The sequence below is a fragment of the Saccopteryx leptura genome, chromosome 10 (genome assembly GCF_036850995.1).
Source record: "Saccopteryx leptura isolate mSacLep1 chromosome 10, mSacLep1_pri_phased_curated, whole genome shotgun sequence".
NCBI classification, from domain to species: domain Eukaryota; kingdom Metazoa; phylum Chordata; class Mammalia; order Chiroptera; family Emballonuridae; genus Saccopteryx; species Saccopteryx leptura.
In genome coordinates, this window is record NC_089512.1 from 18,186,212 (window position 1) to 18,213,283 (window position 27,072).

Below are 27,072 nucleotides of genomic sequence, written 5' to 3' on the forward strand. Positions count from 1 at the left end.
GCCACAGTTTAACAGCCTTTTGCAACCTAATCAGGCAAGTGAGGTGGGGGGTTGGGCAGACTGTCAGCTTACAGCCAATTCCCCACACCTCTGTCCCCCAAAAATCTAAACTCCAAAAACCCTGTTGGTTTTTTGGTCCCCAACAGGCACATATTTCTCTGAAATACCGTAGTGTGCACCAGTGCGCCCTGGCACACACTTGGAGAACCACTGCCCTAGAGGAATTCTTTTCCTCAGAACCCCACAAAGATTCTGAGTCAATTAAGAATACCTGAGCAAGGGCTCGCGAGAGCCAGAATCATGACACTTTCTAAGGCATGGTCCCCAATCTCAGGCCCCTCTGTCAGGGTCAGGCCATTGCAGGGCACCCTGCCCTCTACCTGGGTTCCTGCCAGCTTCTCTGGGATCGGGTGTGCCACCACACTGGGTGACTCCCGGCCCCCGTCTCCACCACTCGATTCAGGGACCTAAACAACTATTGTGACCCTGTTGACTATTGAGGTTGGGGAAGTGTCCTTTCTCTTGCAGAGCTAAAGAGAGTTCAGTATTATTTAACCAGCAAAGATCTTGTTCAAACTGTCAATAAGCAATCCAGTTTAAAAGCAGCAACCCTTTCCCCCCCCTTGTTCCCTAGTTATCTCAACCCTGTCCACCTGAAGGATTTTCAGAGAACAGCCCAAATAAATGGCCTGCTGCTTAAAGCTAGGAGGCCCAGAGTTTTGAGAGAAACTCACCTAAGTTCACGCAGTGTGAAGCAGCTGATGAGGCACAATGTGTCCTTGTACCGAGCACCAGGTGCAGGTCTGCAGTGTAGTCCTGGGTGGCTTCTTGGAATCCTGCCACATACGCCAAGTTAAATGTCTATGTAAGAATGTCCAAACCTGTGGGCAGGTTTTTTTTTCCCTTTTTTTTTTTTTTTTTTTTGTATTTTTCCGAAGCTGGAAACGGGGAGGCAGACAGACTCCAGCATGCGCCCGACCAGGATCCACCCGGCACGCCCACCAGGGGCGATGCTCTGCCCATCTTGGGGCGTTGCTCTGCCGCAATCAGAGCCATTCTAGCGCCCAGGCAAACTTTGCTCCAGTGGAGCCTTGGCTGCGGGAGTGGAAGAGAGAGACAGAGAGGAAGGAGAGGGGGAGGGGTAGAGAGGCAGATGGGCGCTTCTCCTGTGTGCCCTGGCCGGGAATCGAACCCTGGTCTCCTGCACGCCAGGCTGATGCTCTACCACTGAACCAACCGGCCAGGGCCTGTGGACAGTTTTTATGAAAGTTTATTTGAGTCAAACTAATGACATATTACTGGGAATAAAATCTCAAATGCTTCCTTAGTGTCTTTGTTGTTAACAGAAAGTTTAAAAAGTCAGAAAACTTTTAAGTTTAGAAAAAAGGCAAAACAAAAAAAGTAAAGTTAGAAAAAATCTTATAAAGATAGAAAGTATTTTTGTACAGCTTTGTAATGTGTGTTTTACAAAAGAGTTAAGTTAAAATGAAGTATAAAAGTTATAGTAAGCTGTTAATTTGTTATTGAAGAAAATTTTTTTTTTTTTTTTTTTTTTTTTTTTTTTTTTTTCATTTTTCTGAAGCTGGAAACAGGGAGAGACAGTCAGACAGACTCCCGCATGCGCCCGACCGGGATCCACCCGGCACGCCCACCAGGGGGCGACGCTCTGCCCACCAGGGGGCGATGCTCTGCCCATCCTGGGCATCGCCATATTGCGACCAGAGCCACTCTAGCGCCTGGGGCAGAGGCCACAGAGCCATCCCCAGCGCCCGGGCCATCTTTGCTCCAATGGAGCCTTGGCTGCGGGAGGGGAAGAGAGAGACAGAGAGGAAAGCGCGGCGGAGGGGTGGAGAAGCAGTTGGGCGCTTCTCCTGTGTGCCCTGGCCGGGAATCGAACCCGGGTCCTCCGCACGCTAGGCCGACGCTCTACCGCTGAGCCAACCGGCCAGGGCCTGAAGAAAATTTTAATTTAGCGTAAGTACGTGTTTTTTGTGAAAAATTTGTTTTTAATTTATAAATTAAATTTAATGGGATGACATTGATCAATAAGAATATACAAGTTTGCGGTAAACTTCTCTATAGCATTTGAACTGTTGATTGATTGCATTGTGTGCCCAACACCCAAAGTCAGATCATTTTGCATCGTCGTATATTTGTCTCTCTTTACTCCCCTCCCCCAAATACAGTGTTTTTAAAGTATACAGTATTGTATAGTAATGTCCTAGGTCTTCACATTCACTCACCACTCTCTCATTGAGTCAGAGCAACTTTCAGTCCTGCAAGCTCCATTTCAATTCATGGTAAGTGCCCAGAGTAGGTACTATTTTTTATTTTTTATACCACAATTTTACTGTGCCTTTTCTTTGTTTAGATATTTTTAGGTACACAGATATCACTGTGTTACAATTGCCTGTAGTATTAAGTACAGTAGAATGCTTATAGGTTTGTAGCCTAGATGTGTAGTGGACTATACATTTAAGTTGTGTAGTACACTTTGATGTTTGCTGGACAGAATCACCTAACTGCATTTTTCAGAACTTATCCCTGTCATTAAGTAACACATGACTATACTTGAAAATAACAGTGACTATTAACAAAAGCATAATTATTCCTACTTTATGATGATATTAAAACTTTAGGAGTAATTTTTTCTACAGTTATCTATTTAGATGATTGAATATGCTTTTTATAAAGATTTAAACCCATAGTTTTCTGATTCCAAATTTCATTTTATTAACCAGTCTCTTTACTAGAATATTTCCAATGTTTTCTAAGTTTTAGTTAAGTGTAGCATTTTATTTATTTATTTTTTTTTTATTTTTTTTATTTTTCTGAAGCTGGAAACGGGGAGAGACAGTCAGACAGACTCCCGCATGCGCCCGACAGGAATCCACCCGGCACGCCCACCAGGGGCTACGCTCTGCCCACCAGGGTGCGATAATCTGCCCATCCTGGGCGTCGCCATGTTGCGACCAGAGCCACTCTAGCGCCTGAGGCAGAGGCCACAGAGCCATCCCCAGCGCCCGGGCCATCTTTGCTCCAATGGAGCCTTGGCTGCGGGAGGGAAAGAGAGAGACAGAGAGGAAAGCGCGGCGGAGGGGTGGAGAAGCAAATGGGCGCTTCTCCTGTGTGCCCTGGCCGGGAATCGAACCCGGGTCCTCCGCACGCTAGGCCGACGCTCTACCGCTGAGCCAACCGGCCAGGGCAAGTGTAGCATTTTAAATATAACATTTTAAATAAATGATTTATATTCATGGTTCAGAATTGAAAAGGTATGACAGGATATATCTTAGAAAGTCTTCTCCTGTCTCCCCGTTATCTGATTGGCTCATTTCAGGTAGCCACAAATGAGAACCTTTTTTTTCTAATCATTTCTTATGACAGTCTTTGTATAATGAAGATATTGAATAGTTACCATTTCATTGAATTTATTCCAATAAGCGTATCTGTCCCTGTAATGAGTGAATTACATGCTTAAATGTGCTTGTGGTAAATGTAATGGTTTTGTCACTAAAGGATGAAGTTTAAAAGAGAATTTCCATCTCTAAGGTGATACCTGGTAGAAGCTGTCATACATACTTGCCAAAGAATTCCCAGGATATATGCACCTCTACTACATATTGCATGTCCTTATGTACATTATTTAGAAACTTTTTTGTTTCTTTTCATTGTTTCAGCTAGTTATAGTGAGGAGTATTTATCAGCAGTCTCTAGAGTCGGTCTGCCTATGTTTAGATCCCATTCCACCATTTGCTAATCTGGGCAGGTTTCTTAATTTAATACCCTCACATAAAATAGTTGAGAATTAAAGTGAGGAATCTATATAAAGCATTTATAAGCAAGTTAGCATAATATGAACCTTTATTGCTGTTACTGTTATTAATAACTAGTCTTTAATGATTCCTGATTGTACTAGAAGACCAAGTATTTAGACATTGGTTGCTTATTAGTTTCAATGAGCAATTTTTACAAATGGTAAATAAGCAACCTTGGGGTTAGATACCTATGTAATGACTCAGGAAGTTTGCCAGGTTTGTTGGAAAATAATGATTATAATCTTTTAAATAAATCTGTAACAGTCAGAGTTTTGAACTATAGAAATAGCATGTTTACACTGCTTAGCAACTGGTAGGCAGAATAATGGTTCCCCAAAGATGCCCACATCCTAGTCCCCGGAACCTGCAAACATTTTACCTTATATAGCAAAAGGGACTTGGCAGCTGTGATTAAGTTAAGGATATTTTTAAAAATTATTTTTATTTATTCATTTTAGAGAAGAGAGAGAGAGAGAGAGAGAGAGAAAGGGGGAGGAACAGGAAGTGTCAACTCCCACATGTGCCTTGACCGGGCAAGCCCAGGGTTTTGAACCGGTGGCCTGTTAAGCGTTCCAGGTCGACGCTTGATCCACTGCGCCACCACAGGTCAGGCTCTAAGTTAAGGATATTGAGATAGATTATTCTGGATATTCTGGATAAGATGAGTACACTGAAATCACAAGGGTCCTTAAAAGTGAAAGAGGAGTCAGATTTGAAATGCTCTGTGCATCTGTCTTTAAAGATGGAAGAAGGCACCATGAATCAACAGTCGTAGGCTGTATCAAGAAGTAGAAAAAGGTGGCCCTGGCCGGTTGGCTCAGTGATAGAGCATCAGCCCAGCATGTGGATGTTCTGGGTTCAATTCCCGGTCAGGGCACACAGGAGAAGCACCCATCTCTTCTCCTCTCCTCTCCTCTCGCTCTCGCTCTCCTCTCCTCTTTTTCTCTCTCGCTCTCGCTCTCCCCCCCTCTCTCTTGCAGCCGTGGCTTGAATATGGCTCAAGCAAATTGGCTTGCTAAGGATGGCTCCATGGGCTCTCATTAGGCGCTAAAATAGCTCAGTTGCCAAGCAACAGAGCAAGCCCCAGATGGGCAGAGCATTGCCCCATAGAGGGTTTGCTGGTGGATCCTGGTTGGTGCACTAGCAAGAGTCTGTCTCTCTGCCTCCCCACCTCCCACGTAATTAAGACAATATTTTTTGACACGTGAGTGTTTCGGCTTATGCTGCCCCATCAGTGTCGTACTTACAGACTATGTAGGCAAACTAGCTTAGTTGTGTGTGGCAGAAGAATATGCAGTAACACAGCATATGAGGGAGGGAGTTGGACTTTTTCTGTGGCTTAGTTGTGTTTTTATGTTCTAGACTATGATTTTACAACTGTTTAGGCTAGGTAAGTGACTTAGGCTAGGGTGTGTTTCAACTTACACCGAAATTTGGGTTACGTCACTATTGTAGGAATGGAACTGTGTCGTAACCTGAGGACCCCCTGTAGTTTGAAGCCACTAAGTTTGTTGGAATTTGTTACAGCAGCAGTAGGAAACCAAGGCAAATGTGTACTAAGCAGGTGGATGCTCTTCACAGTAGTGCAAGATGAAACACTGCTATGTGCATCCATGTAGTTTCATAGGGTGGTCATCATTTACTCTAAGATTTTAGACAGACACTGCACCCACTGTACTGCCGCCTCCTAGCTTATCTCTGAAGGCCCTGTCAGAGTTGCGTCTTGTAAGGGGCATCTGATGAACCCTGAGCCCTTGGCTTGTGTGTATAAAATGTGTGCATATATGTATATTCAAATATATGGACTGTACATACATGTAATGAATATATGTGAACATAACTGTATTTGTGGAGCACACACATGTAATGGAGTGAGAGTGGTCCTCAACCTTTGCAAGATTTCCAGTCCTGTCAAACTTGAATGAAGTTCGGTTGCTTGTAAAGAAATCATCATGCAGTTTACTTTAAATAGCTTTAGATTGACTTAGTTCTTAATTTACAATAGATAAATTATTTGAAATAAAAAGGACTTTTGAAATCTTATTACCTGTAATGCTTTACAATGTCTCATATAACACTGTATTAAATAAATCTTATGCAAAATAATGCAAATATATAATCAGTCATTCAAATCAGGCCATTTTCTCTTTAGAAGAGTTTATGATAACATATCCTGCTGTATTTGTTCAGCTTCTGAGAAATGATGGTTCTTACCATTTTACTCAGAGCTTTTCTGAGTGTTGTTATTCCCAGGAGAATGTTCTGAACACCTTATGTTGGAAAAAGTAATGACTGGATATGTGTAGCTTCTCTAGCCTCATTCAGCATGCATTGGTGTTATTACCTAGAAGGCTTGTCAAAACATGGTTGCTGGGTCCTATAGTTTCTGATTGGTATTTCTGGAGTGGGGCTGGGGAATTGGCATTTCTGCTAACTTTCCAGGTAATACTGATGCTGCTAAACTGGGGACTGAGCTGATGTTTTTATTTTGAATATTCAGGCAAGTACGTGAGCTTTGCCTCACTACGTGTGTGTGTGTGTATTTTTCCAAAGTTGGAAGCAGGAAGGCAGTCAGACAGACTCCCACATGCGCCTGTCCAGGATCCCACCCGGCATGCCCACCAAGGGGCAATGCTCTGCCCATCTGTGGCGTTGCTCCGCTGCAACTGGAGCCATTCTAGCATCTGAGGTGGAGGCCATGGAGCCATCCTCAGTGCCTGGGCCAACTTTGCTTCAACAGAACCTTGGCTGCGGAAGGGGAAGAGAGATAAAGAGAAAGGAAAGAGAGGGGAAGGGTGGAGAAGCAGATGCGTGCTTCTCCTGTGTGCCCAGACCAGGAATCAAAGCCTGGACTTCCACACGCCGTGCCAGTAATGCTCTACCACTGAGCCAACCAGCCAGGGCCTCCCTCACCACCTTTTATAGATGGAGTTCAACAGAGGAGGATTGGCACATAGCAGGTGCTATGTACCATTCCTTGGCCATCACTTGGTCACTTCTGGTAGTTTCCCCTTAAAGTTCATTGCTTACCTTCTTCCTTTTGGGCAGCTGTTACTGAACAATAGTTACCATGGTGTAACACTGTAAAGAAAAATAATGAATAATGTATAGTCTAACTTAGTCAGAAATTGGAACAAGTTTTCCAAGTTGTATTATAGATGACTTCGAGTGTCAGTTTTTGTATTATTTTGAGCAATAGAAACACAGAGTTTGCCCTGGCTGGTTGGCTCAGCGGTAGAGCATCGGCCTAGCGTGTGGAGGACCCGGGTTCGATTCCCGGCCAGGGCACACAGGAGAAGCACCCATTTGCTTCTCCACCCCTCCGCTGCGCTTTCCTCTCTGTCTCTCTCTTCCCCTCCCGCAGCCAAGGCTCCATTGGAGCAAAGATGGCCTGGGCGCTGGGGATGGCTCTGTGGCCTCTGCCTCAGGCGCTAGAGTGGCTCTGGTCGCAACATGGCGACGCCCAGGATGGGCAGAGCATCGCCCCCTGGTGGGCAGAGCATCGCCCCTGGTGGGTGTGCCGGGTGGATCCCGGTCGGGCGCATGCGGGAGTCTGTCTGACTGTCTCTCCCTGTTTCCAGCTTCAGAAAAAATGGAAAAAAAAACAACCCTGTAGTCCGAACGTGGAACCACGAGAGGCTGGAGTGAGCACAGCTGGCTGGCTCTGCCTTGAGCAGGGATAGGGCTGGAATAGGCTGCCCCTGTTCTACAGCTCTAGCCGGGTCTGGGTGCTTTCACACCATATGGTATTAGTGAGACTTTTGATCTTAAACCCTTTCATTTCGGTTCATTGCTACTACTCAGTCAGAAATGCTTGTTCATTTGGAGGCCAGATTCTACTTGGAGAATCCTCTAATAATTATTTTGCAGGCAGGTTTTAGGCCCTAGGAAACACGTCTGTTGGACTTAAAATACTGTAAAATGATAGAAGCTTCAAAAAATAAAATACAATCGTGTCAATGACAGATATGTTCTGAGAAATGCCTCATTAGGCGATTTCTTGGGCATATACTCACACAAACCTAGATTATATAGCCTACTGTATACCTAGCCTATATAGGGGGTTCTCCGGTTACAATATAGTTCCATTCCTATAACAGTGACGTAACCGAATTTTAGTGTAAGTCGAAACACGCCATAGCCTAAGTCACTTACCTATCCTAACACAATTGTAATATCATAATCTAGAACATAAAAACCCAAATAAGCCAAAAAAAAGGGAAAAGGACATACTATACTGTAGTAACAGAAAAAAATGAGTGTAAAAAGAAGTTCTTACCTTTATCCCTGTGGTTGGCTTGCACACTGGAAGGGGAATTGCTACATGGGAGAGTGACCTATTGGGAAGAGGAAGCTGGAGAGGCAGGAGAACCTGCAGAAGGTGCTGGAGATACTGGGTCAGGTGAATCAGGATTGCCTAAGGAGCATGCAGGAGACGCTGGGGATAATTCCACCTGTACTATTGGTGTTTCATCTCAGGAAGCTGATGTCTGCAGAGGGTACAGATCTGTTACAAACCTTTTTTTTTTTTTTTTTTAATTTTAGAGAGGGTGGAGAGAGAGTAGGGAGGAGCAGGAAGCATCAACTCCCATATGTGCCTTGACCAGGCAAGCCTAGGGTTTCAAACCAGCGATCTCATCATTCCCAGTCGATGCTTTATCCACTGTGCCAACACAGGTCAGGCCCTCTCTACCTTAAAGAATTGTTCCAGGCTAGTCTGGAAAATTGATGACTACTTCTCTTCTAAACTAGTTCGCCCATGTAATCCATAAATATGATGATAATAGCGTGAGCTGAAACACTCAGGTCTCAGTTTTTTTTCATGTTCTTAAAGGAGTGAGCATCGAAAAGTCACATATTGGGACTGGTGTAACCCGAGGTCCCCCTGTATAAGCCTACTGCTCCTAGGCTACAAAACTGTACAGCACGTTAACTGTGCTGAATGATGTTAGGCAGTTGTAGTACAATGGTAAATATATGTGTATCTAAATGTAAAAAACGTTCAGTAAAAATATGGTATGAAAGATAAATGGTATAGAGCCCTTACCTAGACTAGATCTTACAGGACTGGAAAAGTTGTTCTTGGGGAGTCAGTGAGGAGTAAGTGAATGTGAAGGCCTGTAGCATTATTGTAATGCACTGTGCTAGGACTTGAGGATGGCTAGGATGTCACTAGGTGGTAAGAATTCAGTTCCAGTATAATTTTACAGGACCACCTTTGTATATGCAGTTTGTAGTTGACTGATACATCCTTATGAGGTGTGTGACTGTCTTTTTTGTTAATTTCATTTTACACCATCGTAGATTTCCTTGAGGTTAGCTCTGGTTCTTATTTTAAAGCTCTATTTTAGGACCTTAAAAATAAATGCTTTGAATTTAACCAAGGTAGGGTTGTCACATCTTGATTTCCATGTTGCTCAGAATTTTATCTGAGGAAGTTAGACTTATTCTACAAAGGTGGTCAGGGATGTGAACTCACAACAGTTGTATTTTTCAACTCTGTCAGTGCTTTTGTATTTCTAAACCAAAAAATGTAGTGAAAAATCAAAACATGAAAGGTAAATTCAGAAGCTAAAGCTAAAAACAGAACTAGCAACTAGTATACTATACACTAAAAACAAGTTGTATAATTTAATAAAATATTGCTGTTAACTTTGTACTTCATTAATAGTAAAACCTTCTTTACATTCCAGTTAGAACTAGATGGATATTTCAGGAGGCTATGTTACTAAAAGATTTATGGAAGGGGGTCAACTAAAAGAGGAAATTAAACCAATACTATTGAAGAAAATTGTTGGTGGAGAGGGATTTCTAAATGAGTCGAAGACATGAATAGTTTCCAGTAGGAAAATCAAGTGGAGCATAAGAATTACAGGGCTTTTTTCCCCCTTAACCTTTTGATTTTAGAATAAAATTCTGCATTGTTTTAATACAGGAGCAACAAATCATAAGATGTATAAATATTTGTGGAAACCATCTGTTTCCACAATCAAACTTTATTGAGCACAGAAGTATCCTTGTTAGATTGTCTAGGGAAAATAATATAAAAGGAGATAGGGCCATCAGGGTTTCTTCCTTAATTTGATATTTTGAGTTTTGAAGATCACAAGATTACCCTGGTAAGACAAGTTTTCTCTCCCTTCTTGGCAGTCAAATGAAACGGTTTCCAGATCACTGTGTAAATTATATACCTGCCATCAAACTGGCTGCTTTATTTAAGTTACTCTCTTTATCTTTGAGCAGTGTCTTGGCTTTCTTCTCTTTTTCTCTGCTCACCCCTTACATGATCCTGTCTTTAAACAGCTTTACCTAACAACTATATTCTGAGAAGTCCCCTATTAATATCTCCAACCCGATCCCTTCCCCTTAGCTCTATATCTGTGAATCAACTTGATGCCCCCAAACTACCTCAGACTTAATGTCTTCAATTGCACTCTTCATTTTCTCCCGTAAATCAACTTTTTGTGCTCTTCCCTGGGTCAAGAAGTTCCTTGGGTAAAAATCTGGAGTCGTCCTCAACTCTTCTCTCCCACTTTATATCTGATACACAAGAGAAGGCTTGCTCACACTCTAACTTCAAAATACCTCCAGAGAGTGCCCGCTTCTTCCATTTCCATTTTTGTTGTCATTCCATGAGTGCGACTCTTTCCCTTTAGCCTTGTCAGCTCAAACTAGAGATTCAGGTTAACCAGACAGGTGAAAAATTTCAGTGTGGTTTTAATTTGCAGTTTCTCTGATAGGGAACGAAAGTCTTCTAATACGTTTAAAAACTGTTGCCATTTCCTTTTGTTATGTATGTTCATGTCATTTTCTCATTTTTTTCTCTGATGGATGTTGGACGTTTATTAGCAATTTTGTAGATTTCTTTATATTAGGGAGATTAATTATCCCTTTGTGTGTATTGTGAGTTGCAAACATTCTCTTTTTTGCATTTTTTGTTTGTCTATCAGAATCCCTGAGTTGAAGGATATAATTAATATTTAACTTAACTGATGCAGCCAGATTGCCTTTCAGGAAGACTATGAATTTTTTTTTTTTAAAGGAATTTATTTATTTAAAGATTTTATTTATTCAATTTTCAGAGGAGAGAGACAGAGAGAGAGAGAGAGGGAGAGAGAAAGGGGAGGAGCAGGAAGCATCAACTCCCACATGTGCCTTGACCAGGCAAGCCCAGGGTATCGAACAGGCGACCTCAGCGTTCCAGGTAGACGCTTTATCCCACTGCGCCACCACAAGTCAGGCGACTATGAATTTTTTTATTAGTTAATATTCCCCCCATATTTTACATGCTTATTTCTCTTCCATTTTTGCCTACTTGATTTTTAATTAAACATTTTTTATCTGATAATTAGCACAAACATTTAAAATTTTATTCCCTGAATCCTTGTGAGATTGAGTGTAATTTTAAATGTATAATGATGCATTTTTCTCATCCAACTACTAACCAGGTCCGACCCTGCTTATTAGCTTCTAAGATCAGACGAGATCAGGCGCGTTCAGGGTGTAGACAAATGGTGTATTTTTCAAAGATGTCTGTTTGTATGCTTTATTTTCAAAATTATTTCTTATTGTTCTGAGTTCAGATCCATTGTTAAATATGCTGCAGATTTAACTTTTAAAAATTGTCTCTTGCCATAAAAGTGTTTTTTGTTAATCTCTCACAATCTGTTGAATGAATTTAAGGACTATTCCTTAGGAGCATAGTAGATATAGTTGTTTTCTTCACCAGCCTTGGAGTGATTTCGTTATATTTTGATGACTGTTCTGTTTTGATCCTATGATCTAGTACCCTTTGTATCCTTTTTATAAGCCCTATTGGGGTGTGGACAATATATACTGTAGTTATATGTTAAAGAGCCTCAACTTCATATGGTACTAATAGCACTCTTTAATTCCTACTGATTTTCTACATGGCAATTATATTGTTATTTTTATTATTTAATAACATGATTCAGAAATCATTTTTGTGGATTTGAAAGTACACTGTAAACTTTTGATAGCCGCCCATTTTCCTAATAATATAGATTGGTGTGTGAATATCCATTTGTGTTTTCTTACAGATACTAATTGAGCATGAGAAAATATGAGTTGGGTTTATTGGATTCAAGGGTGTGAAGGCTCTAGGATTAAAATTTGACTTGGCACCTGACCAGGCCATGGCGTAGTGGATAGAGCATCGGACTGGGATGCAGAGGACCCAGGGCTTGCCAGCTTGAGTGCAGGCTCATCTGGTTTGAGCAGGGCTCATTAGCTTGAGCCCAGGGTTGCTGGCTTGAGCAAGGGGTCACTCGGTCTGCTGTGGCCCCCTGGTCAGGGTACATATGGGAGAATAGTCAGTGAACAACTGAGGTGCCACAACAAAGAGTTGATGCTTCTCATTTCTCTCCCTTACTGTCTATCTGTTCCTCTCTCTGTCTCTGTTACCAAAAAAATTAAAAATTAAAAATAAAAAATAAATTTTTTGGCCTTGGCTCACACAAAAACTTGTACATATATGTTCATAGTGACATTATTCATAATAGCCAAAAAGTAGAAACAACACACATGCTTATCAACTGATGAATGGATGAACAAAATGTGGTATACTTATGCAATGAGTAATAATTGAAATAAAAAGGGATGAAATAATAATACACACTACACTATGCATGAACCATGAAAACATTATGGTTAGTGAAAGAAGCCAGTCAAAAAAGACCACCTGTTATGTGATTCCATTTATATCAAGTGTCCAAAGTGGGCAAATTCAGAGACAGAAAGTAGATTGATTAGTGGTTGCAGGGGGCTCGGAGATGGGAGTGGAAAGTAGTGAGTGCTGATTGCATCTTTTTAGGGTGACGAAAATGTTCTAGAATTGGTAGCAGTGGTGGCTGTACAGCTCTCGATAATACCAAAAGCCACTTGCATACTTTAAAAGGGTGAATTTTATAGTATGTCAATTATATCAATAAAGCTGTTATAAAAATTGGTCTCAGGTAATGGATGTATGTATAATGTAAATTTAATGTGAGAAGTGAAAATAAATTGACAGAAACTTCAGTCTTCTGTGATAGTGTAAGACGAAAAGGATTGTATGGTTTGCAAAGAGAAAGGTAAACCTTTCTAGCAAATTAACATTAGGTAATTATATGTTTTGAGAGAGAATTAATTTTTTATTTTAAACAGTGACGTTCTTTATATGGATTATTTTGATGCACAATTTCTTTACATAGGTCAGTCTTACGAAATTCGGATGCTAGATAATCGAAAAATGGGAGAAATGCCTGAGATCACTGGAAAATTGGTAAAGGTAAGGTAGATCCATTACATTCCTAATAGATACTGCCGTGGTTTTTTAAAAAGCAGTTTTGCTGCAAGAGTTTTTATTAAAAAATTATTTAATTTCACTTTAAGAAGTAATGGTTATTCTAAAGCTTCTTTTTGAGGTAATGTGAAAGTCCTTTGGAAAGGTACCATAGAAAAATTACTTGCAGTTATATGGGCAAAGACCTGCCAGCACAACAAAAACTTAAGTTTCTCTTTAAAAGTAAAGGATAATGGGAGAGAAAATATAACTGTTAAAATGAAACTTTTTAAAAGTCCTGGCCCTGGCCAGTGGTTCAGTGGATAGAGCTTCAGCCTGGCGTATGGATGTCCCAGGTTCGATTCCCAGTCAGAGCACACAAGAGAAGCAACCATCTGCTTCTCTCTCCTTCTGTCTCCCCCTTCGCTCCCTCTTCTCATCCCACAGCATTGGCTCAGCTGGTTCAGGCACGGCCCCAGGTGCTGAGGATACCTTTGTCCAGTGCCTACACCTCCTATACCTGAAATGACAGGGGATGTCCATGCACATCAGCCTCGGGTGCTAAAAGCAGCTTGGTACTAGAGAGTTGGCCCGGATGGGGTTGGCAGCTGGATTCCAGTCAGGGAACATGTGGGGAGTCTGCCTCACTGTCTTCCCTCCTTTCTTCTAAAAAAAGTTCGTTTATTTTACCTCTTAAAACTTCTCTAAGTAAAATTTGAAATCTCTGTTCACCCTCCCTATTGAGGTATCTGAATGAAGTAGTCATTTCAAGTATAGGAGGTGTAGGCATTGGCCAGCCAACTGCGTTGCTTTTAGGATATAGGTTCAGAACTGTCCGTACCACCTCCATTGTCACGCAGGGTGAGTCCTTCTACCCTCTACCTGTCCATGGTTTGTTATAAATTCCGTAGCATTACAGGGCAAGCATTATGGAAGAAGCTTAATTAGGAAAAGTCAGAACTTCAGTGTGGTCAAGTGTTAGCAAAAGAGATGTAGGCATGAGTTCTCTTGATCCTCCCCTCTCCACAGAGAGGCACGTGGCTCCCCGGTGCTGCTGGGTCGTCAGTATGGGTCTGCCAGTTTGGAGGGCGAGCATGTAAAAGGCAGCCTTGGTAGGGGGAGTGGAGACTGTGCTAATACTAGCAAAGTGGGGGTGTCTGGATAAGCCAGCTGCTCGGCACCTTTAGGCCCGAGAGTCTTTGGGATATTTTAGTGCTCCTCCCACTCCTGGGGCAGGAAGACCCTGTGAGAGCTTCAGGGAGAAGGTAAGGGGTCTAGTCTCCACTGGATCATTGTCTTGCCAACCTGGAATGCGCCTCAAACACACCTGGATTAGAAGGAGAGGTTATTGCCCATTTTCACATTTGCCGTCTGCTCTTTGAGTCTGTCATGTCTGTGCTCAGTCAGTGGGTATGGTCATTTCCCTAGAGGGTGAGTTAGATGGTCTCATTTTTTTTTATCTCCCCCCAGCCCCCCATTGTCATTCTGACCTGTAGCAAACATTGATTAGATTCACCATCTTAGAAAGTCATCAGTGTGGTTCTCAGTGAGACTGGACTCTAATGGCAAATAGCTGCTGCTTGCTCAGGAGCCTGTGTCTGGGAACAGAAGTGTGAAAATTTCAATGGCCTGTTTAATCCTATCCCTGGAATGAAATAGTAGCTGGTTCCCCAGACCTGTGGGAGGGGAAGGAGGGGGATGACAGGTAGAGAACAGAGACTTGGCCTAGAGTTTATGGAGTTGACTTTAAAGCCTTTCCTTAGGAACTTCTGTTGTATTTTCGTTTTATTTCTGGCTTTTTCCTTGCTTACCTCAGAAAACCTCACTTTTAGGTAAAATAGTTGAAGTACATTTTATATGTAGGTTCTTGGTGGAGGCAGATCTCTCCTCTTCCTCCTAGTTGACTGTCTTTTTTTGTTTTTGTTTTTGGTGACAGAGACAGAGAAGAGGACAGATAGGGAGGGAGATGAGAAGAAGCATCAATTCTTTATGGCAGCACCTTAGTTGTTCTTTGATTGCTTTCTCATATGTGCCTTGACTGGGGGCTACAGCAGAGTGAGTGACCCCATGCTCAAGCCAGTGATCATGTCATCATGTCTATGATCCCATGCTCAAGCCAGTGACCTCGAGGTTTCGAACCTGGGTCCCCTGCCCAACGCTCTATCCCAGGGGTCGGGAACCTATGGCTTGCGAGCCAGATGTGGCTCTTTTGATGGCTGCATCTGGCTCGCAGACAAATCTTTAATAAAAAAAAATAATAATGTTAAAAATATAAAACATTCTCATATATTACAATCCATTCATTTCCTACTGCTCATGTTCATGATTGTGGGTGGCTGGAGCCAATCACAGCTGTCCTCCGGACAACACCAAATTTTTATTGGATAATGCGTAATGTACATGGGTCGTTGTATGGCTCTCATGGAATTACATTTAAAATATGTAGCATTTATGGCTCTCTCAGCCAGAAAGGTTCCCGACCCCTGCTCTATCTATTGCACCACTGCCTGGTTGGGCTCTAGTTGATTGTCTTTTTAAAGACACTCAATCTTTTGCTGGCTAGCTCAGTTGGTTATAGTGTTGCCCTCATATGCCAAGGTTGTTGGTTCGATCCCCAGTCAGGGCATGTATAGGAAATCAATTAATGTATAAATAAGTAGAACAAATCAATCTCTCCTTCCTTACCTTTATCCTCTTCCCTCCCGCTTTTCCTCCCTCCCTCTCTCTCAAATCAAGAAATACAAATTAAAAAAAGACAACTATTATTTTAAATCAGTTTTACCATTGTGCCTGGGTTTCCTCTATTTTATACTATCTTTTCATTTTAGTAATTGCTGTGTTCATCCACTGTTTTCTTCATAGGAATGTTATTCTTGCTCATGAATCTTATGAGCATGTACCTTAATTTTAGAGTGGAGAGAGAAGGGGAGAAGGTGGGGAGGAGTAGGAAGCATCAACTTCCATATGTGCCTTGACCAGGCAAGCCCTGGGTTTCAAACCAGCAACGTCAGTATTCTAGGTCGACACTTTATTCACTCGCCACCACAGGTCAGGATAATATCAAATTTTAAACAAAAGGTATACCTGCCTGACCTGTGGTGGCGCAGTGGATAAAGTGTTGACCTGGAACGCTGAGGTCGCCAGTTCAAAACCCTGAGCTTGTCTGGTCAAGACACATGCAAGAAGCAACTATGTACTATGAGATGATGCTTCCCACTACTCCTCTTCTCTCTAAAAAAAAGAAAAAAAAAGTTATACTCAACCATTTTATCAGGCTTTTTATATTTGAATTCTAATTATTTGCACCAAATAAGTATACCAATAATACACGTACAGAAGAGCAAAACAGTTAACTTATCAAATTGTTAAAGCAGAATTTGTTTTTGTATGCTACTCTGCATTTTAGCTGGAACAGTTTAAAAGTACTCATTTCCCCCACTTATTCCCTAGAGCATCATACGAGTTGTATTCCATGACAGACGGCTGCAGTATACAGAGCATCAGCAACTTGAAGGTTGGAAGTGGAATCGCCCAGGAGACAGACTTCTTGATTTAGGTACAAGAGACCAACAGAAGGCCATAGAGCGAGATACGAAGGCATTTTAGCTGTTCCCATGTTGGCACCATGTGTGATTGTGTAGGGAGAGTTTTGGTGTGAGCAGGTCCTGTGTGCCATGAGTTGTTTTATAGTTTCAAATGTTGATCCTTGAACAAAGCTGGGGTTTGGGGCACCGACCCCCATGCAGTCAAAAACTTGTACATAACTAGACTCCCCCAGAACTTAACTACTAATAGCCTGCTGTTGATTGGAGGCTTTACAGATAATATAAACAGTCAACACATTCTGTATGCAATGTGTATTATATACTGTATTCTTAGTCAAGTAAGCTAGAAAAAAGAAAATCTGATTTTCAGAATCATAAGGAAGGGAAAATACATTTATAATATTTATTGAAAAAAATCTGTTTAAGTACGCTCATGCAGTTCACACTCCTATTGTTCGAAGGTCCGCTGTAGTTTTTAGTGCGAAGAGACCCTGAGCCAGGATTTTGATGAGTTCAAAACCACTTATGTAATTCTCTGTTGGCACTATCCATCACATTCTGATTTAAACGAAGTAGAAACCATGATGGGAGACAGTATGATACTCACTAGGTAGGTTTCAGTGTTGAGATTGTTGACCACGGAGAACACTGAAGAAAAAAGTTCAGCATGGAGGAATGACATTTTCACTAGAACATAATTATAGTAAGTTGTAAGCTTTGCAATTCTTCTCGGTAGATGAGCTTCTATGTAACTTCTTTTTAAAATATAGATATTCCAATGTCTGTGGGAATAATTGACACAAGGACAAATCCAAGCCAGTTAAATGCGGTTGAATTTCTGTGGGACCCTGCAAAACGCACATCTGCTTTCATTCAGGTTTGGATTTTTTACATTACTAGACATGCACTAGGCTAGTCATTTAGAGGGCTGTGGATGAGATTGAATTCATCATTACAGACTACACTTTATAAAGGCAATTGGATATGTAAAACATTATTCAGATGTTACTATTACCACTGATATTAACAATAATCAAAACTTCCATATTCATAAGGTGGATTTCTCTTAAACCAAAGTTGCCATTTAAAAGGATGTGATTGAAAAAGTATACTGTTTTAAGATTCTCTGTTAAAAACATTCTAATACTGAAATTTCAAATGTCTACAAAAGTTAGAGAATAATGACTCCCTTGTATACTCATCACCTGGCTTCAGCAGTTATTAGTAGCTTTCCCATTTTAACTTACTGATGACCACTTTAAAGCAACCCTGAGGCATTTCATTCCACCCATAAATACTCAGTTCTTTCTCTAAGAAATGAGTTTTTTAAAAACATAAATATATTGTTATATATAAAATAAAATCCACGGTAATTCTAATACCCAGGATGTTCAAATTTGTAAGTGGTAAAATTAAAATGACTGAGTAGGTGCTTTTATGTAGAAAACACTAGTGCCTAATTGCTGACCAGTCTAAGGAGACTGTGGTTTTTGTGAACAGAATCTTTGGTATTTTGAGTTTTTGTGGTCTGGCAAATATTGTCTTCCATTAATTAATAGTCACTAGGGACATGGTTCATATTCGTTGACTGTTTTCTCATTCCGTTTGTCTAACAAGATAAGTACTGATGAATGAACGTGATGTAAGAGCTGGCCTTCGATCTCGCATCGTGTACAGCACACTGCAGAGATCAGTTTTAACTTGGAGAGTCATTTGGAGGCAGGATGTGTACCAGTCAGAAATTGCCAAAATCTGTTTACTAATCCTGCGAGGTATCCTAAGCTGTCTTCATGGTGCAGAAATGGTGGAAGATGGGCGTGGTCCGTAGGATCCTTTGAGGGGTGACAGAATAGTTTAGATGGATACAAGTAGGACAAGTAGTGGGTTTTCTGAACTGCAAGTTCCCCAGGCAAAGTGTCCGAGGTTGATGTAGGTTGGAACAGCAGTAAGATGGTTGACTGGGTAGAGCTGGGGTAATGGCAGTAGAGGGCAGACAGTGGAAGCTCTGAATGATGAGGTGAGGATTGCTGTGAGTTTAGTCACATGGAAGACTTAGGACCATAGGTCTGAGAGCAGCATGGGGTCTGGGGTGGAGACGAGGGAATGAGGCAGGAAGCTGCTGTACTCGGTACCCATGATCAGAGCAAGATCTGCCTGAGAGGAGAGGCATTGGAATGGGGAAGAAGGGCTCATTCCCAAAAAGTTCTGAAAGGCTCAGTTGGATTTGTGAACAGAAAACCGTATATTAAAAGCAATCAGAAAAATTCATAATGGCCACCTGGCTAAGATGTGGGAGTTTTAAAGTAGTGGTCCCCAACCCCCAGGCCACGGACCGATACCGGTCCGCAGAGAAAGAATAAATAACTTACATTATTTTCGTTTTATTTATATTTCAGTCTGAACGATGTTTTATTTTTTAAAAATGACCAGATTCCCTCTGTTACATCCATCTAAGACCCACTTTTGACGCTTGTCTCGGTCACGTGATACATTTATCCATCCCACCCTAAAGGCTGGTCTGTGAAAATATTTTCTGACATTAAACCGGTCCGTGGCCCAAAAAAGGTTGGGGACCACTGCTTTAAAGCATATTGAATTCTAGAGGGAGCAGAATTCCAGTGGATGGTACTTTGACTCCGTCTCTAATTGTTCAGGTCCACTGCATCAGCACAGAATTTACTCCACGGAAGCACGGAGGTGAGAAGGGCGTGCCCTTCAGGATCCAGGTTGACACCTTTAAGCAGAACGAAAATGGAGAATACACCGATCACCTCCACTCAGCTAGCTGCCAAATCAAAGTTTTTAAGGTAAGAAGTGGAAACCAGGCTTTCAGTAATTAAGGCCCAGTTTGAGTGTGAAGGTGTTTGTAACCTGATGGATGAAATGTGCTTTGTTTTTTAGCCTAAAGGTGCAGACCGAAAACAAAAAACAGACCGAGAGAAGATGGAGAAGAGAACTGCTCACGAAAAAGAAAAGTATCAGCCATCCTATGATAGCACAATCCTCACAGAGGTAATGCAGAGCAGCGTCTCGGTGTCTGAAGAGAAGCAGAGGTTTGCATATTTGCACTATTTCTAAGGATGAGTTTCGCTACAAAGGGGTTGGGGAAGATTGGGGGGCATATTGACATGTTCTTTGTGAAATTTGTGGGGGAAATGTTTTATTTAAATTCTGGGGTTTTAGTGGATTAGTTTCCTGGGTGGGATCTTAAATAAGATGCTGAAATCCTAATCACGTCTCAAACAGACCTTAAAACCTTGAGGTTGGCAAGAGATTAAGTCGGGGCCTAGAAAGTGTGATTTTTTTGGTCACTGCTGGGGTTTTGCATTTTCTTTAACTTTGAATCCTGCTAGTCATGCAATTGTTTAATTGGACTACAGAGACAAAAACAGGGTATTAGGTCTTTCTTTGTATAATGAAAAGACATTGATCCCAATCTTTGGTGTTTGTCCAGATGAGGCTTGAGCCTATAATTGAAGATGCAGTTGAACATGAGCAGAAAAAGTCCAGCAAGCGGACTTTGCCAGCAGACTACGGTGATTCTCTGGCAAAGCGAGGCAGTGTAAGGGACTTCTGCTTCTCTTTTCATTGTGCAAGAAACCTTGTGCAGTGTTAGATATAGGACCTACTTCCACGAAAAGTAAAGCCAAATTTGTTGTTGATGTCCTTGTCTTGATTTAATTTGCTCTTGTTTAGACTTCCTGCTTTCTGTTTGTTCCTCACTGAGGAAAATTTCCTAAATCTAACACTTCAAAACAAAGTTGACCTTATTGGGTGGTTTTGGAGGGAAAAACGACCCTCAGAAATATGTTCCCTCACTGTCTCCTCCCTTTCCCACCCCCTCCTTGGCACACACACTTCTTCAAGAGCACCACAATTCACAGTACATTCTCGAGTGAAACAGTTATCATTTCTGTGTAATTTTAAAAGATTTTGCTTCCTCAGGTGTGTGAGTGATAAGAACATTTCATGGCTGTTTGGGGAAATGATGGCAGCAAGCTTGACAGTAAATGCACAGTACTTGTGTCCCGTTGCCCTGCATGCGTGTGAGAGGAGTGTCTGCTTCTGAGCGCCTGTTTGGCAGCATTGGGGCAAAGTCTTGGGCTGCAGAGCATTTCCTCTTGGCACTGCGTTGTGGACTGTGCTTCAGGCCGGGATAGTGCGCGTTGCTGTACTCGGACCGGTTCCCCCAACATACAGCCAGGGGACTTCTGGTTGAATACGAGCTTTGTCAGCTTAATTAAATTGCAGATCCTTACTTGACGACGCAACTCTTCATCTAACAGTCCAGAACAGCGATATAGCCACAGTAAACGGAAACACAGAGCATTAAACCTTGTCTTACATAACTGTAATCATCTTTATTAATGGCTACTTCGATTCATCACTGCAGTGTCCATAACATCAAGTTGCCAAAAATGGAATTTTCCTGCTTAAACATATATCTGCACATATCTGTAGATGATGAAAGTTACAAGCACTATCACTAGAACTTCACTTCCAAATTAAAAGCATTGAGTGAATGTTTTAAATGCTTCTCTATGAAGTAAAATGGAAAATGTACTTATTTGAAGGAGGGGAAGTGCGCTTGTTGCATTTTAACTGGGCTGATGTGAATCAGGTTATGTGGAACGGCTTCGTACTCCTTCCCCAAACGCCAGCCCTCCAATTTTGTTCTTTTCCTCTTCTGATTTCCCAGCTGAAGACTCATACGTGTTTCTTAAACTTTTGGAAAGAATCCTTGGTAACTCAAATCACTTTTCCCCTCTTGTTAAAAACTACTGAATTCAAAGAAATAGGTTCTAATCATTCACAGATTAAAGAAAACTATTCAAGCCCAGAACTAATCCGAAGATGGTAGAATTATTGATAAATTATTAATGATTCTTAAGACTAAAGTATGCAAAACGTCAGTTCATTGGCCTGGGATTTCATATTTTCCTAATGTGTGTTGCCCGCTGCCCTGGGCTGCATTTTGTTTGGTTAAGGTATTTCTAAGGGTGGTTAGAGCTCCTCTTAGAAACCCGTTTTTAAAAAAAAACAAGGTACAAGTTAATCCCTTAAGAAAGAAGGTCTGCAGCATTTCATGTATTTCTTCAAGTACCACAGAGGAAGCCCAACAGTTCTCGAATAGTTTCAAGGTGGCTGTCAGTAAAGAAAGCCCTCCAGACTAGTCTGTTAAGTCAAAAGTTGCTGTGTGGATGGCCCCACGCCGAACAGAGGCACTGTTGTTGGTCCTAAGAGCTGCTGCACAACAAAACCCATACTCAGTATGTCTATTGTTTTTGCCCCTGAGTGGTATTTTATTGTCACAGATCAGTCAGTGCTGCCAATTTCTGTGATCATTTTCGAGTCTACCTGAGGTGGGACTTTGTTCGCAGTAACCAAACCGTGACTACAAGAGCCTAGGCCAGGCAGTGCTGGAACCATAATGGATTACAGGTTGTCTTTAGGAACAGGCCCTGCACCGTCCCTTACTCTTAAGGACAGGGAAGAATGACAAGGTAGAAGAAACATTGTGAAAACAGTCCTTGATAGGCCTTCACCCTCCTGGGCTGAGGCTGCTAGAGAAACTTATAAAAATACAGGCAGGTAGGTCCTGGTGTTTCTTTCAGCCTGGTCATTTAAGAACTTGGAATCTGTTATTTCCTAAAACTAGAAGCTTCCCCATAGAACCAGTTTTGTAGTTCAGTAAATCAAGTCTCCTATTTATTGGGTCAGTTTTAGATGTCGTCAGCCCTATTCTCTACTGCTAAAAGAGTCTAGATGTATAAAAGTGAAAAGAGGTATGTTTAGGAAGGTTCAGTTTGGTGTCTGTCATGTTCCTCTGCCGTACTAACCTGAAGCTTTTGATGGCTTCATTTCCTTGGTAGACAGCTGGCAGTAATTACCAAAGCAAACTTTGGGGGGCTTGACATGAAAGGTTTGTTATTTAGCTGTGCATGTTATGCTACATTGTAGTTACTAGTATTTTGTATCTGATGAGCATGGGACACCCATAAGTTATTTGATCTGACAGTTTTGCTCACAAGATCCTGGGTTCCTCAAACTGTATAAACTGTAAGGTAGAAAGTAAAACAAGAGCGGTTGCATAAAATTTATAGTGATACTGGTATGCCCGCAATATATATATGTAGCAGTGCTGTCCAGTCAATAAATCCCTCCCTCCCTCCCTCCCTCCCATCCATCTATCTTTTTGAAAGTTGATAGTAGAAACAATACATAAAGTCATTTCCTCTATCTTCGAAGGGACATATGATGGGCAGTGTGAATAATAAGGTTCAAAATCTATCATGTATTTTCTTAGCATCTACCCTAATGGGTTTTTTTACTTGGATTTGGGGAGAGTCTCATGGCCACGGTGAGAGCTGAAGCTTGTTTTGTGTAGAACAGGAGAAGCGTGGCTATGAAAGGGGACCTTTGAAACCAAGGGCACTCTCGGGCAGATTAGTTTCCGAAAGGATCCATGGAGTGGAGTGATTGGATTCCCTTCAGAGCTCAGGTTTGAAGGCTTCGACTTGCTACCACCCTGACCTGCTCAGCATGCTTTTTTTTTTTTTTTTTTTAATACTTTGGCTTCTCTCTTTCTCGCTTGCTTTAATTTAATTTTATTTATTCATTTTTTAGAAAGTAGAGAGAGAGGGAGAGAGAGAGAGGAGAGAGAGACAGAGAGAAAGGGGGGGAGGAGCAGGAAGTATCAACTCCCATATGTGCCTTGACCAGGCAAGCCCAGGGTTTCGAACCGGCGACCTCAGCATTTCCAGGTCAATGCTTTATCCACTGCGCCACCACAGGTCAGGTCTCAGCATGCTTTTGACATCAATGTGCCTTTGTATCTTTGCTCTGTCTTTGGTCAGAATTGTGCCTAAAGCTTAAGAATATTTTTAGTTCACCATGCCCCTTCCAGAAACTACCAATAATAAACATGTGTGGTAGGTAGACAGGGCAGTTAGTCCCATACACAAGTTGTATTGGTACTGAACCAGTCTCGTATTATTGGGGGATATTAATCTTAGAGAAATCAAGGACACATGTGGGTACTGGTAAGGGCAAAAGGAGCACTAGGTAGGACACTGTCCCAGTCACCATGTGATGTCATATGTCGCTATTGAATCCTTCCTTGCCTCTGCTAATCTTCAATCCTGATAGACACCTTTTGGAGAATTGATAAAGAGGGAGGCAAAAAGTTCTTGAAAGCAAATTGTATATAAGCATACATTTTAAATGCCATCATAAAGTTTTGCTGCTACCATCACTTCCTGTCTTCTCTAAAATTGATCAGTGTCTAGATGCATACAGCAGGTAAAAATTTTCTTGCTACACAGAAGGAAATTCGATACGTTTCCATGAGGTTGCTTGATGAGTGTCAGGTGTCTTGTGTTTCATACTCTTCTTATTTGGCCAGACTAGAGAGTGAAATACGAAGTGTTTCTTCCACATACTTTAAAAGCACATCACTAATTTGTTTTTGTTTCTATCCTTAGTGTTCTCCGTGGCCCGATACCCCGACAGCCTATGCGAACAACAGCCCGTCCGCAGCGCCCACGTTCACCTCCCCTCAGCAGAGCACGTGCAGCGTCCCCGACAGGTATCTGCATGCGTCACTGTGCCTGAGGCTGGCTGCTGCTCGTGCTCGTTTCCCTTTCCCTCCGTTTGCAGCAGCCCCTGTCTGTTTATCTCAGTGCGTGTCACGGGAACAGCCTCTCGGATTTCAGAGGAAAACCACCTTTTCCTCACCTGCCAGCCTTTGCCCGGCTCCTTGCCCCCCACATTCACAGACTTTGGGCATTGTGGCAAGGGGCACTTTCAAGACACATTCTCTGTGAGATAAAAATAACATTAATGGGGTTCATAGAGAAAGAGCAGTGAGATTTGAAGGTGAAACTATGACTTGAATATGTTAAGATTGCAGTTACTATAAAGTACATTTGTCTTTAATGCTCACCATATCAAACAAGGGTTATTTCTGCTCCATTTCTTCTCCCTTCTAATAGATACACTCTTTTTAAAAGTCAGTGTTTAAACTTCAAGGAAGGACTTCGTTCCTAAGGACTTACAGTGTTTTAGAAATGGGAATGGTGGCCTTGGATTATTCTGTTACTGGCCTGGACTTGCAGCTCAGAGTCTCTCGTGAGCGCCGAGTGGGAGCAGGAGCTGTCTCAGCATCCTGAGGATGCCGCGATCCCCCAGGGGAATTTCCAGTTAGGTCAGGTCAGAACTCTCCTGAGGATGCCGCGATCCCCCAGGGGAATTTCCAGTTAGGTCAGGTCAGAACTCTCGTGTTGTCCGGAGGTTTAGGCCCCACCTCCTGATACTGTCTGTCATACTGGGTGGGGGGGAGGTTTCAGCATATGGTTTGAGGGAATGCAAACAGGGAAAGCTGATGAGGAAGCTTATTTCCGTTATGTGCTTTAAGAATAGAAAAACAGTGTGGCCTGCAGCGGCGCAGCGGTTGGAACCTCGGCTACGAGCAGTGAGGTCAGTGGTTCGAAACCCCAGGCTTGCGAGGTACCTTCAATAAGCCATCATGGACAACTAAAGAAAAATACTCTTGGACTCAGAGACAGGGAGGAGACCTGGAGACCAGCCTGAATTATCTCAGAACATGATTATTATACTAGAGATAAGCTGTGATTCATGTCCTGGCTGACAGTATTTCCTGAGAGCCCACAGTGCCCAGCACTGTTCCAGGTGCAGTGATAGTTAAGTGACAGGTCCCTTCTGAGGAGCCCAAGTTCTGGTGGGTAAAGGAGGATAGAAAACAGTCAACTATCAACATAATAAACCTATATAAAATAAAACTTGAGGACAAGTGCTAAGAAAGGAGGCGAGCGCTCGGGCGGCCACATTCCCTGGGCGTTCATTTTTGTTTTACCTCAGAAACAGAAGGACAATGGTATACATTTGTTTCCTTTGTTCTCTTGAATTTCACCCTTTTTAATCATGGCTAAATGTATTAATTAAAGGGACATCAATTTCCATTTTAATTTAGGATTATCATACCACTTCTTATACTTAGTTGTTTTCATTTATTTATTTTAATTTATTGATTTTAGAGAGAGGCAGGAACATTGATGTGTTTCTGTATGTGCCCTGACAGGTTCTATTCAGCAACCTCTGAGCTTCAAAACAATACTCGAACCAACTGGGCTGTCCTGCCAGGGCCATTGTTTTCTAAAAGTGCAGCTGTTTTCAATTGCTTATCTTTATTGATTTCTCACATTTTTTTTTTCAACTAAAATAAATGAATATCCTTCATTTTCTTGTTACCCCAGAGCCCTTTGGTTCCATACAACTTGAATCTCTTAGTAGGACAAAAGAGGCACAAATTAACAGCATCTTGTCTTAATATCATCAGCGTATTCACCCCTGACCAGTTGTGCCAACATTCTTATTGCAAGTTGATATTGTTCTGTCACACAGTGTTTTTTTAAATTTACCTAGTTTAAAAGCCTTGATTGTGTGTGTACATGTGACTGATACCTGTCTGTTCCTCCCCTCTTCCTTGTCCTCAGCAATTCCTCTTCCCCGAATCATCAGGGAGATGGAGTTTCACAAACCTCTAGTGAAGTAAGTTGCTTGTTCCTGAAACTGTCGGACGCTTTCGGGCCCTGTGTTTTTAAGGCTCTGACAGGGCCCCACTCATTGTTCAGGTCACCGAGTAGTCAGACCTAGGCTAGTCTTGGGCGTTCTTTTTACTTCAGACATGGAGGATTTTTGTGTTCTTCTTTAGAACATGCTAGTTCAAATGCCATAGAGATGTTTGCCTGAAACCTATGTGTTCTTATTGACCAATGTTGCCCCATTAAATTTAATTTCTAAATTAAAAACTATCATGATAATTGAAAAAAAAAAAGAACATGCAAGTGACCTGGGTGTTGTGGGGTTTTTTAAAGTTTAAATAGTTTCTTCTATTTATTTTAATTTTCTTTGTTAATAGCAACTTCAGCCTTCAGCGACAACCCAGGAAACACAGCAGTGGCTGCTCAAAAACAGATTTTCTTCCTACACAAGACTGTTCTCCAATTTTTCAGGTATGTGTGTGTGTGTACATGTGTGTAGGCATACACATGTATATTTTATATACTTGCTTCTCTCTGTACTTTTCATTAGCTTTTGTTGTTGTTGTTGTAATTTTAAAGTAATTATAGATTCATGAAAGGCTGTGAGCTGCTATGCAGGGAAGCCCCGTGTGCCTGTCCCCGAGGCTCCCGGGTGACCTCTTGCATACGTGCGGTACACCGTCAGGCTCAGGAACTGAAGCCCACTGCAGCGCCACCTCCCGGGCCTGGCTGCCCTCGTTTGTGTACAGGCACATACCCTCCTGCACAGTGTTTTTCACTATGTCTTATTTTGAAGTACTTTTTGCTTTACAGTAAATTGCAAAGATAGTACAGAGGTGTTCCAGGGTATAGCGTACCCTCACAGA

At 41.9% G+C, this 27,072-nt stretch overlaps 1 protein-coding gene across 2 annotated transcripts in view; it reads left to right on the plus strand.

Moving 5' to 3' along the window:
- Positions 1 to 27,072, plus strand: part of UBP1 (upstream binding protein 1) — a 57,587-nt gene that overhangs the window by 16,531 nt on the left and 13,984 nt on the right. Inside the window, exons 4-12 of one of the 2 annotated variants that reach the window (XM_066351756.1) lie at positions 13,028 to 13,104; positions 16,549 to 16,654; positions 17,414 to 17,520; positions 19,298 to 19,450; positions 19,545 to 19,655; positions 20,098 to 20,205; positions 24,128 to 24,231; positions 26,159 to 26,213; positions 26,584 to 26,677. In XM_066351756.1, the coding sequence (XP_066207853.1) occupies positions 13,028 to 13,104; positions 16,549 to 16,654; positions 17,414 to 17,520; positions 19,298 to 19,450; positions 19,545 to 19,655; positions 20,098 to 20,205; positions 24,128 to 24,231; positions 26,159 to 26,213; positions 26,584 to 26,677 (915 nt within the window). The remainder of the gene's footprint in view (positions 1 to 13,027; positions 13,105 to 16,548; positions 16,655 to 17,413; positions 17,521 to 19,297; positions 19,451 to 19,544; positions 19,656 to 20,097; positions 20,206 to 24,127; positions 24,232 to 26,158; positions 26,214 to 26,583; positions 26,678 to 27,072) is intronic. The other variant, XM_066351757.1, reaches the window with a different exon arrangement.